Source organism: Podarcis tiliguerta (assembly GCF_965153285.1).
Source record: "Podarcis tiliguerta genome assembly, chromosome: 3".
NCBI classification, from domain to species: Eukaryota; Metazoa; Chordata; class Lepidosauria; order Squamata; family Lacertidae; genus Podarcis; species Podarcis tiliguerta.
In genome coordinates, this window is record NC_139536.1 from 17,064,937 (window position 1) to 17,077,967 (window position 13,031).

Below are 13,031 nucleotides of genomic sequence, written 5' to 3' on the forward strand. Positions count from 1 at the left end.
TGTCTTGGGCTCATTAAGGAAGCATCTAAAAATAATTGCATTGTGAATTATCTGCCCAATCTCCATGCCCCTTGGAAGGTTCAAGCCTCACTCATTTCAATGTGATTGATGCTGACAATATCCAGGGAGCTCTTTCTAAGGCAGCTCACACTGTAATGTACAAGCACACACATACCCCACTTTTGTGGGGGTTACGTTCTGCACCCCTGTGCGCATAAGTGAAATCGCATAAAGTGGGGAACACTCTCTAAGCACCCTTTAAACACCTTCTCTGCCGTGCTCTCTTCAACCCACACCAAAAATTGTTGTCGTTTAGTCGTGTCCGACTCTTCGTGACCCCCTGGACCAGAGCACTCCAGGCACTCCTGTCTTCCACTCCCTCCCGCAGTTTGGTCAAACTCATGCTGGTAGCTTCGAGAACACTGTCCAACCATCTCGTCCTCTGTCGTCCCCTTCTCCTTGTGCCCTTAATCTTTCCCAACATCAGGGTCTTTTTCAGGGAGTCTTCTCTTCACATGAGGTGGCCAAAGTATTGGAGCCTCAGCTTCAGGATCTGTCCTTCCAGTGAGCACTCAGGGCTGATCCAAAAATATCGACAGCTAGAACTGAAGCTCTGTGGTTGGCAGGAGGCTGGAGGACGCAGGCGAAAGCAGCTGCTGAATTTTCCCCGCACATCAGTTGTGGGGGAGAGGCTGAGCAGTGTAAACCAGGGGTCGGCAACCTAAGGCCCATGGGCCACAAGCGGCGCATAGGGGTCGTTTAACCGGCCCATGGACCCCCACAGCCCACTCAGGGACCCCTGCCGCCCGATCAGTCAGCTCCCATGCGCTGTGCTAAACCGGCGTGGAGCAGACAGGGGACCGCCTTCCGCTATGCTGGCCGGCTTCCCATTGGCTGCACGAAGGTCCTGCAGCCAACGGGAAGCTATGCACGCCTGCAGGACCATGAACCGGCCCAAGCCACAATTATTATTATTATTATTATTATTATTATTATTATTATTATTTATACCCCGCCCATCTGGCTGAGTTTCCCCAGCCACTCTGGGCGGCTCCCAATCGAGAGTTAAAAACAATACAGCATTAAATATTTAAAACTTCCCTAAACAGGGCTGCCTTCAGATGTCTTTTAAAGATAATATAGCTGCTTATTTCCTTCACATCTGAAGGGAGGGCGTTCCACAGGGCGGGTGCCACTACCAGAAGGCCCTCTCCCTGGTTCCCTGTAACTTGGCTTCTCGCAGTGAGGGAACTGCCATAAGGCCCTCGGCGCTGGACCTCAGTGTCCGGGCAGAACGATGGGGGTGGAGACGCTCCTTCAGGTATAGAGGACCGAGGCCGTTTAGGGCTTTAAAGGTCTGCACCAAGACTTTGAATTGTGCTCAGAAACTTTCCAAACCCCTGGTGTAAACAAAGCCCTGCTGCGCCTCCTCTTTCGGGGCTTCCTCCGCCTTGACATCCTCTTCAAACTCTGGGGAGGGTCTCCTCGTGAGCCACAAGGACTCTCCAGCTCTCTCCCACCATTTCTGGGTTTGAAATGAATTATTTCCTGGTGCCATGCGTAAACACAAGTCAATCGCACATAAATTTGGGGGTGGGGGAGTCACACGCCTGTATAAATCTCTCTCTCCAGTCTGAAAAGCTGCCCCAGCATTTCTATTCACATTGGTGAAGCTGTATGTTTGATGACACCAAAAAGTTAGTACACCCCAGATAAAGAACTCATGTGCAGCAACAGTATTTCTTAGCCATGTTTGTTCCTAGCAGGATAAACCAACAACAGCAGGAATATGGGTTGTGGGATACTGGAGCAGGGCAGGATTCCACACTGTGCTTCCATTCACATACACTCCCTGGTAGCATCACAGTGTTAGAAATCAACTGGTCTATTATCTTCCCTCCGATACTCAGCTCAGAGCCACAGTAAAGATTCCATAAGGTGACTGCATATTGAAAACTTGGTAAATGCTGACATTTGCCAGTAACTCTTACGCAATTTTGAAGGGCAGTGGGAAATTTCAGTACATTTCAAGAATAACCATGAGGCCTTGGCAGGTGGCCAAATATCATATTCAGTTCCACCAGTTACTAGTAAATGCTGGCATGACGTTCACCCAGCTGTGTTGGTATATGTTCAAAGCAAAACTCATGATAGAATCGATGCTTACATTTACATCAAAATGAAATGGGACCGGGTTTTTTAGATTTACAAGTTAGAATTTTATGACATTTTCTGCTTTTCTTGTAAAATATCAAAGATTAGTGGTAACATTCCGCAAGCAAGTACAATACAGCAGCATTTGCTGTTACACAAGCTCCAGAATGAACAATAAGTTTCATTGTCCTGAGGAAACCCAGTAAAAAACGATACAGAAAAGTTTTATCAAAGTTAAAAAATATATGTTTACATACTTTATTTTTTCTTTAAAAAAACACAAAAGTAGCCAAAGCCAACATATCTGAATACAAAAAGATAGAATACTAATACAATGTATTTATAAAAATGACATACAAATATAAAAATATGTCTTTTTTGGCCAGAACATCAATTATGTTTAATTGATTTGCGTTGGCATGGCGATTGGAAGAGGTCCATTCATACTAAAGTCCATTCATACTAAAGGATTATTCTTCCTAGCCTCTCCAAGAAAATCATATGCTATTTCTGCGACATCAAAGGCTTTGTGAAGGCCTTCTGACGACAGCAGAGAGGACAGAGCGCCATCCCTTTCTCGGTTTTTCTTCAAGAAGTCGGCAATCATCCGCCAGCGAGTGCCTTCAGATTCTTCTTCTGCCCACTTGTACTCTGGGAGGAACACAGACTGAAGAAGGGGGAAGACAGAATCGTGGTACACCAGGACGAATACAGACTTCAAAAATTCCCGATCTCTCTAAAGAGGAGGAGGAAATAAATGAAACGTGTTACTATTTGACGGCTTCCTAAAATTGGATTCATTTTCTTGCGCTGGAATTGCCACGAGTCACCTCATGTTGATGCAGCCTTGTCTGTTCCCCTCCCCCACCAATCACGTTATAACTGCTGCAAGTAAGACAGACAGATTTATAAAACCATCAGTAAAATGGAAAACCAATTCTTTAAAGCACCAGCAAAGCCAACTATAAGCAGCTAAACAGAGGAGAAAGATAAATGAGTGCTCCTTCAGATCCAGCCTTCAGATAAGCTGTTGTGATGTCAAAATGGTTCACCTTGAACCCTCACGGCGCCGCAACAGTTGACAGCCGCTGCATGCAAATTTGCTCCTTCAATTTTAAACTGAGGCTCTAGGGTTGATAGATGCATCAGATTTGGACGGCCAGCTTGATCTCACCTTGTGGCCTAGCCACTAAGAAACAAATTCAGGCTTGGGCCACAGCTACTGCCCTATCCTGCGCACAGCAGACAGAGTGGGGCAGCAACACTTTGCTTGGCACAAAATCCAATGAGAAAGATCCTTTGTTGTTGTTGTTGTTTAGTTGTTCAGTCATGTCCGACTCTTCGGTGACCCCCTGGACCAGAGCACGCCAGGCACTCCTGTCTTCCACTGCCTCCCGCAGTTTGGTCAAACTCATGCTGGTAGCTTCGAGAACACTGTCCAACCATCTTGTCCTCTGTCGTCCCCTTCTCCTTGTGCCCTCCATCTTTCCCAACATCAGGGTCTTTTCCAGAGAGTCTTCTCTTCTCATGAGGTGGCCAAAGTATTGGAGCCTCAGCTTCAAGATCTGTCCTTCCAGTGAGCACTCAGGGCTGATTTCCCTCAGAATGGAGAGGTTTGATCTTCTTGCACTCCATGGGACTATCAAGAGTCTCCTCCAACACCATAATTCAAAAGCATCAATTCTTCAGCCTTCTGCTCTTAGCAGCACAAGCCCATGGCAACATGAGGACCTATTGGGTTTGCACAAGAATCTTACGGCAGTATGCCCCCCCCCCATCCCACCCCAAAACTGAAATACACCATTGCGCAGAATTAGTGAAGAACTTTCCCAATGGATTTGGGGCAAGGGTGGCCCTCCCCAGGTCTAGAGCAAAGTACAAGCAGGAGCTGCAGTCCTCTTGAGCCAAAGCTGGGAGCCCCCTGCTCACGCCCGTGCTTGAATGAAGCTTCAATATATAATTATGCTTAAAACATATTTTGTGTGCAGAAGAAAGTGATTTTATTTCCTTACCTTCTCAGATCTCTTCAGCGTGCTTTCCTTCTCTGCCCAAGCACTCTAAAGGAATGAATGAATGAATAACTCTGAGGCTCTGCACAAAGTTTTGAGACACTTCGTATGCAAGCAAAGAGTGGCGGAATAAAAGGATTGTGGAGAGAGATGCAGATGAGAAAATCATTATGAATCGCAACCACTCAGAGATGGAAGAAGAAGAAGAAGAAGAAGAGTTTGGATTTGATATCCCGCTTTATCACTCCCCTTCAGGAGTCTCAAAGCGGCTAACATTCTCCTTTCCCTTCCTCCTCCACAACAAACACTCTGTGAGGTGAGTGAGGCTGAGAGACTTCAGAGAAGTGTGACTAGCCCAAGTTCACCCAGCAGCTGCATCTGGAGTGGAGATGTGAACCCGGTTCCCCAGATTACGAGACTACCTCTCTTAACCACTACACCACACTGCCTTGGAGCTGCCTTTGCGACTTTCCCTTGAAAATCTCCAAGGAAGGAGGAGAATGGGTGGTTTATGCCCAACTGAACGGTTCTTAAAGTTTTTTTGGGGGGGGTCGAGGGTGATTTTCAATGTATAACCCAAATCAAAGTTGGGGATAAGTTAAACCCAATTGGTTGGATTCAGACTCAATTATCCTTCACGCAAACCCAGTGAAATACATGGGATTTGCATTAGACATGAGAAAGTTATGTCCCACCGATTCCAGTGGTTCTTCTGCTCTAAGGATAATAGAGTCTGAATCAAACCTTTGGCATCATATAGAAAGCCTCCTTCTATCAACAGTAGAGGGTTGATCCAGTAGAGGCTTCCCAGTAGCAGAAGAAGCCATTTTTGTTGACTTCCCCCTTCCTCTGTAGCCCCACCATCTTTCTAGACGATTTTCCAGCCCTCTAAAGCAGATTTTGGGGGAGTGCTGGAAGCTGTAGGGGGAAGAAGGGAATCAGCAGAAGTCACCTCCCTTTCATCCAGCAGCAGCAGCAGCAGCAAAGTCTGGATCCAAACCATTTATCTTTTTCTTTTCTGTTACTCTATTGCAGCGACCAGGCTGGAGACCCCTTTTCTAACACATCTTTAAAAAAAAAAAAATCTGAATACCACTAAATCTGTTCTCTTAATCTGTTTCCCGCCCCCACGGAGCTAAACAGGATCTGGCCTTCTAGCTTTTCCCCAGAGGATTCGTAATCATGTTAGATGACCAGAGATGTTGGCAGAAATCACTCCTTCCATTATGACTGTAGGAAAGTCAAACTTCTCGGAATTTTTCTTTCAACACACCACCACACCCTTTTGCTGCATTCCAGCCCTTCCTAAGCCACCTCTTTCCAAAGGCTTTGGGCATTTCACTTCTATTTCTGTTTGCTTTGCTTTCAGCACATTATTGACCTAAGCTTAGCATCGTCAGAGCAGCTGTTGAACACAACAGTGGGATGGAGGCGTGCAAAAGCGTTCAATCCTCCCATGCCGGAAAGAAAGAGGCTTTCAAAGCTGTCCTTTTGGATTAGTGATGCAATACGTTTCACGCACCCTGAGCGCGTCCATGAGATCAGGCTGCTCCATGAGTTTGGGGAAGGTTGCCAAAACTGGATTGCCAATCAAATCTGCAAGGGAGATTGAAAAGGTGTTTGTTATTTGGGAAAGCTTTAGCAGCATTTAATGCCAGGCAGAAACAACTCACGGGAGAATGTAAACGGCAGCTTTGGCCTTTCACGATTCTGAACATCCACTGAAGACACTTTTTAGAACACACACACACACACACACACACAAATGCTGGCTAGAATGTGGAGAAACAGGGAGAATGTGGTTGAGTTGCCCACAAAAATAATATCCTGGGGTGGTGGGTGGGGAATAGCCAAAGCAGTATTTTATATCACAAAGACTGGATTACCTGTAGCAGCAGAACATACTTCTACAATATTTAATTTAAGACTATAAGCTTCTGTAAAGAGCCATGTTTTATTTATGGCAGCCTATAAGTTCTATGGTCATGAGTAGAGCTCATTGTACGTATGCATGAAAATTTATTTAGGTTGCTTGCTTCTAAAAATCCCATAAATATGATATGAGGACAATAGCCATGCGCTCTTGTATCACTCCTGCGTCTGGTAGAAACAATTGGGACGGGTTACCATTTCTGAAGGTTTTGATTTGGGGGGGGGGTTAAGAGTGTCATGTATCAATTCTATGTGCATGTCCCCTTCCTGAGATACAAATGTTTTTTATTCACAAACTTATACCCCAGTACAAAATGTAAAGCTGAGAACTGGCTGGCCCCCATATTGTGAACTGGCCCTCCAACACTTGCAGTTGAAAGGTTAAAGTGGGTTAGAATCATTGCAAATAACAGCCATGTAAAAGCATCCAGTTCATTTTGAAATGCTGGTTTCCACTTATATGTGCGTCATAAAAAAAATTAAGTTGAAGTAGCTTTAATCTGTTTTAGTATTTTAACTTTGTGGTTTTAAAGCATGCTTGAGATTTTTTCCAGCTTTTATTGTTTTATTACTTTGTAAACCACTTGGAGGATTGTTGTTGTTTTTTTACAATCAATCAGTATATAAATTATATGAAATAAATAAATACACTTCCGAGTTCAGCATGATGTGTGTGTGCATGGTCACGCAAATATCAGATTTTCCTAAAACGGTTGTTGCCTATACCAGATGCCGTGAGCAACACAATATGTGCTATAAACTGGGAAAGAGTGCAAATATTGTCAAGAGCTTTTAAGCAGGCATTTTAAGTTGCTGGTTTTCTACACAAAGGTTCCAACCACAGGAAATTTACACTTAGGAACTGCAACCAATTAGGTATTTTACACTTCCAAGCATTGACAAAGAACCAGATGGCATGGGACCAATCTCTGCTCATCCATGAATTCAGTGGATTTTCCAAAACCAGTTTTCAGAAAGCATTTTCTCAGAGCCTTGTTTCCCCACCAGACTCTGATGCATCACTTCCTTTCGTTCAGGCGAAACACCCTCTCCACCAAACCCTGGCTGTCGCTGTGTCAATGCGCATTCCAGAAGCCACCAAACCCTGTCATAAACTCAGACTGATTTCCACTCCAACACCTAGCACTCCTTTGCCACAACAGAGGTGACAATGGCACAGCAAGTAGTATGCATGTTACAATAGGAGGAATGCAAAAGTACAAAAAACAACTCTGGAGGAAGCCTGCTCTCCCTGAGCAGAAGTGAATATGTTTCTTTGATGAACAGGAGGTAGGTTAAGGAGGGGAAATAAATGTTTTTGAGGTAGGCCATGCATTCCCTTGCCTCAGGACTTTTAACTACACCTTTCTTAACAGGTTGAATTATAAAAAGGAAAAAATATAAGTTCCACATTATTGTTTAAATGAGGATTCCTGTTAAGATTTAAAACATGAAGTTTACACAATACCTTTAAAAATAAACAGGGAAAGATCAAGGCACAATCAGAAATCCATACCATGATCACATGATTCCATGGAAAATGCACTGCTAATTTCCAGTGGGAACACTTCTTATAGCTGCATCCTTAATTCACTTTAATGGAAATGTATTTGTAAGACATAAACATAGGAAAATGTCTGGGGATTGTCAGGGACATGTTGACTTACTGTGCAGGGATGTGCTTTAACTGCTGCTGACAGAACGATGTCATTCCCATGCTGTTTAAATATACCCAGACTGGCTGAGAAACACTGGCCTGGTTCATGCATGATACTAAGCGAAACCATGGCCAAGCATGAACACATGAGGATACAGGTATTCACACTAATAATTATGGCTCTTTGTTCTATGTCTGAACCTAGGCTTGTGGTTTGTCACACACCAGAAAACCACAGGATTTAGGCAAGGTTTGTTCTTGGCTTACTGCTCACAGATAGCCTGGATTGTGACAAACCACAAGCCAAACCATGAGTGACATAACACTAAGCCAAACCATGGCCCAGCCCAGAGTAGCATGTTAACCAGAAGAGCAAAGTGACTGCAATTTTTATGACAAGTACCTGCACACTTAGCCACAGTTTGGCTTAGCATCACATCCATAACTGAGCCACTGTTGTGCCCTTGTACCTGAAGCATTTTTAGGAGAGTGACAGAGAGAACACAGATTCTAGCTGAACACGTAACCCCTGCTAATTTTTGGATTTCTTGCAAACGAACTGCAGTGCCGGGTAGGGCATTTTTGCAATAACCACCTCTGCTCTTGTGACACGGGTGGCACTGTGGGTTAAACCACAGAGCAAGGACTTGCCGATCAGAAGGTCAGCGGTTCGAATCCCCACAACGGGGTGAGCTCCCGTTCCTCGGTCCCTGCTCCTGCCAACCTAGCAGTTCGAAAGCATGCAAAAGTGCAAGTAGATAAACAGGTTCCGCTCTGGCGGGAAGGTAAACGCCGTTTCCGTGCTCTGCTCTGGTTCACCAGAAGCGGCTTAGTCATGCTGGCCACATGACCCGGCTCCCTCGGCCAATAGAGCGAGATGAGCGCCGCAACCCTAGAGTCGGTCACGACTGGACCTAATGGTCAGGGGTCCCTTTACCTTTACCTTTTACCTCTGCACTTAATGAAGAGCGCGGGTTGAGGGCCACTTCTTTAACTGTTTCAGAGTTCCTGAGAATGCATTCATTAACATGAACTGCTGAACCATGGGGTTTGGGGGAGGTGGCACTGGTGGAGCAGACTGTGCCAAACTAAAGTTGGCCCTCTCCTGCTTTATGAAAGAAGAAATTACTTGACACCTCTCTCACACACATGGCAAGCACAGAAAGCAGCTTCTGCTTTTTCGACCCAAACATTACCAGACTTCCTTACCTGCATTTTGCATGTTAGGTCTGTCCCGGAGGAGCACATCACCAAGAATCTGACGATAAAATAATAAAAGGTGTATATAGCTCATGCTGCCAATTAATACTTCTGGTAGCAGACTGTTGTTGTTTTTTAAAAAAAGCAAATAAAAACAAGGTTGTCAGTAAAAATTACTCCTGAAATATTTTAGCACATCTTAACATGCAAGATTTCTGAATGCAGTAGTATTAAGATGGACTTTATTCTGACCAGCTGTGAACTACTGCTTTAATCTTCTTGGCTAGTAAGCAATTCACACATTAAATTGCAGTTTTGTGACTCAAGCCCTAACCACGGGAAAGGGACATATTCTCTGTTTCTAGGGTATACTACACAATATACTAAAAGGTCCAACACTGTAAGGTGCATGAATTTTACCTTCTATACTTTTTTCGTTTGTGTAAAGTTAATTTGGGTCAACTTCTATGTTCCTAGGCAGGCACCATTAAGTAAAAAATATCAGATTTCTATTTTCAAATTTTCTTTGAAGAGGCATTTCCTATTCTCTCCCATCGGAACAGGGTGGAGGGAAGAAATCCCTGCATTTTCTTAAAAAACATTAAAATCTGCAAACTTTTCATTTGATCAAAATATTGCATTATGTTACTTCAAACTACAATTTACTATAGTTCTATCTCCTCTTTTATTTCACCATTTGGGATACACTGTTCTTTCTCCTCCGGTACTTTGCATTAGATAGTTGACATGCAATAGTATTTAGAAAGGCTGGCAGCTGACATGCATTAGTATTTAATATTTGATAGTTGATAGAAGCCTGTCACATTCATAACAGAGCTTTACTGCAAGTTTGGACCTAATTTTTTTAAATTATACAGCCAAAATCTTTTACACTTGTTTCATGTATGAGAGAAAGCTACACCTCAACGAAAGCTACACAACAATGTAAGCATCATAAGAAAACTGCAAACTTTGCTCACTTACTTCAATATTGCTCTGGAGTTGGTGCTTAATGACCTCAGTTTCACTAGAAGTTGAGGCTGCTTCCTCAGTGTTATCATGTTATGGAAAACACTGCCACTGGCTTTAGCAAAAAGAAATAAAGCAGAGAATCAAACATTATCAGTACTTGGGTTTCTTTTAAGTGTTCTCAAATACGTAATTCATTTATTTCTGCATCCAGCACTTTTTCCATCTGTTTATCTCTACCTGTTCTCATTCTGATCTCTGTGGCTCACTTTAATGAGTAGGACCAAATCAGAAACATTAAGTCATACTTTTCACCCTCCCCTTTGCAGTTAAAATTCTAATTATTCCAACACCAATCACACTTCTTCCTTAAACAAAATGTCTTAAAACCCTTCTTTTCCTCTTTGGCGTTGACAGCCATGTTTCCATCTGGCAATCAGTGTTTCCACAGTCACACAATGGCACTTTTAACACTGCTTATTTAGAATTCCTTTCCTTAGATTGGCATGGACGTGCCTGTTTCGTTTGTGTTTCAACCTTGTGCAGTGCTTATGCAACATCATGCGTTTCATAAATAAATAATAAAATAACGGAGGATTTCTGACAACAGGGCATACAAAATAGTTTTCAGTTTCAGATAAGGGACAAGATAAGCTCTACCTCTTCTCAAAATCGACGGGTCTACTTCAACGCCCTTTTCGTAGGGAGTCCCACCATTCAAAAGCAGCTCATACGTTCTGAAAAATACACAAAACACAGACACCTGGGTTCTTTTCTGACATGGATGAAAAATGAAAGAAATATGTGCCTTTTCCTGAAGCTGCAAAAGGTATTTTGTGCAAATCACACGTTTTCGTATTTCGCCTTTTCTGAACGAAGGCAACAACAACAAAATACCTAGTGCAAAAAAAAATTATTAACAGCTTGATTTGATAAGCATCCATGGAAGGTTCCATAAAAATATGTCTTCCCTAAATAGCACAGAGTTCTCTTTTTATAAGCCTTTAGAAATTCTAGACTTTATGAATCTGTACTTTGTAAAGCAGTATGGCCACCAGTGGCATGACCCTCCTGTCAGTTGTAGAAGTGGGTCAGATGGAGAGACAGATAAGAGATATATGGTGTCACTTTTTGTACCAAACAACTATGGTGTGCACAAACCCACTCAAAACAAGCATCGAGAACTTCCCGATAATATATGGAAACTAATTACTGGATGCTGTCCTATGAAAGATGACCCAATAAAAGACCATCAAACCAGGCAATCCCAGAGGTTGAGAGGTATATTAACCAATAAAAACAGCATCCAATAAATCATTTTCACGTGTTATTTGGCGGTTTATGAATCCCACCTGGGTAAGTGGATTAGTACAAATCCTAATAATTTGGGGTGAATTCCTTCCCCTTTTAAAACAAAGTGTTTCTACTAACCATACCACTGCAAGGTTGCAATGATTGAGAATGCTGCTTAAGACCCACTCACCACAACTTTTGAACTGTTGAACTTTTGCTCAACAGAATGCTTTGCTTTTATACATTACAATTGCTCGCTCCAGGTGTATCACAAGCCACTCTGGAAATATTCATATATTTCCAAAGTAGTTCATGAAGGGTTATCATTTGGGAAACCAGAGTGGATAAAAACCAATGGTTTAGAACTTTAAAAAGTTCTAATTCTGTAAAAAAAAGTGTAATTCTGTATGTTTTTGGTGTATTGTTTGTTGCTTTTGTTTTGCTTTGTCGTCTTTTATGTAAAATCGAATAAAATATTTATTAAAAAAAAACCAATGGTTTAAAAAAAATAATTTAAAAAAATTGATTTTTTAAATTTTAAATTGATTTTTTTTTTAATTTAAATTGGATTTTTAAAATAAAATGCTTTTGGAGAAAAATCTTTCTAAAGATAGTTTTCTATTTAAGTTACATTATAGTCTAAAGGCTATTCATCAGGAAATAAGGATTTGTTTTAAGTTTTTCATGTGTAATAAAACTCAGTCTAAGTTTTTGATTTTTTAAAAACTGTTTAACCACATCAGTTAACAAACATGGATACATATGTTATAATGTTATTTAGTTAAATTGTTTAAATTATTATTAAGGAAAGGATTATTTTTCTCCTTCCATTAAAGTACAGCAGAAAAGTTGATCAAATATAAACAGTTAACATATTAAACCTCACAATAATGTCATAATTATCTGTCCATGTATTTCTAATACTATAACCAAATCAGTAATTTTTGATATAACTGTAAAAACTACTCCAAAAAATTATTATTCCAAAAATGAAACCTTCATCTGGTTGTCAATATTAAGATTATAGTAGCAAGAACGAGTGTTTCTGTTTAAAAAAAATGATTTAAATCAAGTCTTACTGACTAGTGATTAAAATCGTGATTTAAATCGATTTGATTTAAATCAAATCCACCCTGTGGGAAACTAAAAGTTTTGGGCATGCAGACACTTGTACAATTCTCTGGGTTGTGGCTCTCAAGTTATCATCAGGTAAATTACCTGAAAAGCTTCTCTGGGGTCAAAGATACATCCTGGGCGCATTCACAAATGTCATTTAAGGCAGGAACCACTGGTGCTAAATTTACTGTTTCGAATTCCATCCTGACCTGTTCACCTCTAGTGCTGTTGTACAATTCACTTCTCCACGCAGAAGTGACTCATCTGCTCCCTCCTCTTGGTTTTTCATCTAAACTGCACAGAATGCCCAGAAACCCTGTGCCAATTTTGTATCTTTCTAGTGATCACATAATTACAGATAGGTAAAGATAAAGGTAAAGGGACCCCTGACCATTTGTTCCAGTCATGGCCGACTCTGGGGTTGCGGCGCTCATCTCGCTTTACTGGCCGAGGGAGCCAGTGTACATCTTCCGGGTCATGTGGCCAGCATGACTAAGCCGCTTCTGGCGAACCAGAGCAGTGCACGGAAATGCCGTTTACCTTTCCCGCCGGAGAGGTACCTATTTATCTACTTGCACTTTCACGTGCTTTCGAACTGCTAGGTTGGCAGGAGCAGGGACCGAGCAACAGGAGCTTACCCCGTCGTGGGGATTCAACTGCTGACCTTCTGATCGGCAAGTCCTAGTTTAACCCAGGCGCCA

General features: G+C 42.1%; 1 protein-coding gene across 2 annotated transcripts in view; it reads right to left on the reverse strand.

The window, feature by feature from the left end:
* Positions 1-2,377: 2,377 nt before the first annotated feature.
* NPHP1 (nephrocystin 1) overlaps positions 2,378-13,031 on the reverse strand; it is a 33,352-nt gene continuing 22,698 nt past the window's right edge. For both annotated transcript variants that reach the window (XM_083433050.1, XM_083433051.1), the window contains exons 15-20: positions 10,582-10,658; positions 9,937-10,036; positions 8,962-9,074; positions 5,686-5,759; positions 4,167-4,211; positions 2,378-2,890 (exon numbers count right to left, since the gene is read on the reverse strand). In XM_083433050.1, the coding sequence (XP_083289176.1) occupies positions 2,612-2,890; positions 4,167-4,211; positions 5,686-5,759; positions 8,962-9,074; positions 9,937-10,036; positions 10,582-10,658 (688 nt within the window). In that variant the 3' untranslated portion in view covers positions 2,378-2,611. The remainder of the gene's footprint in view (positions 2,891-4,166; positions 4,212-5,685; positions 5,760-8,961; positions 9,075-9,936; positions 10,037-10,581; positions 10,659-13,031) is intronic.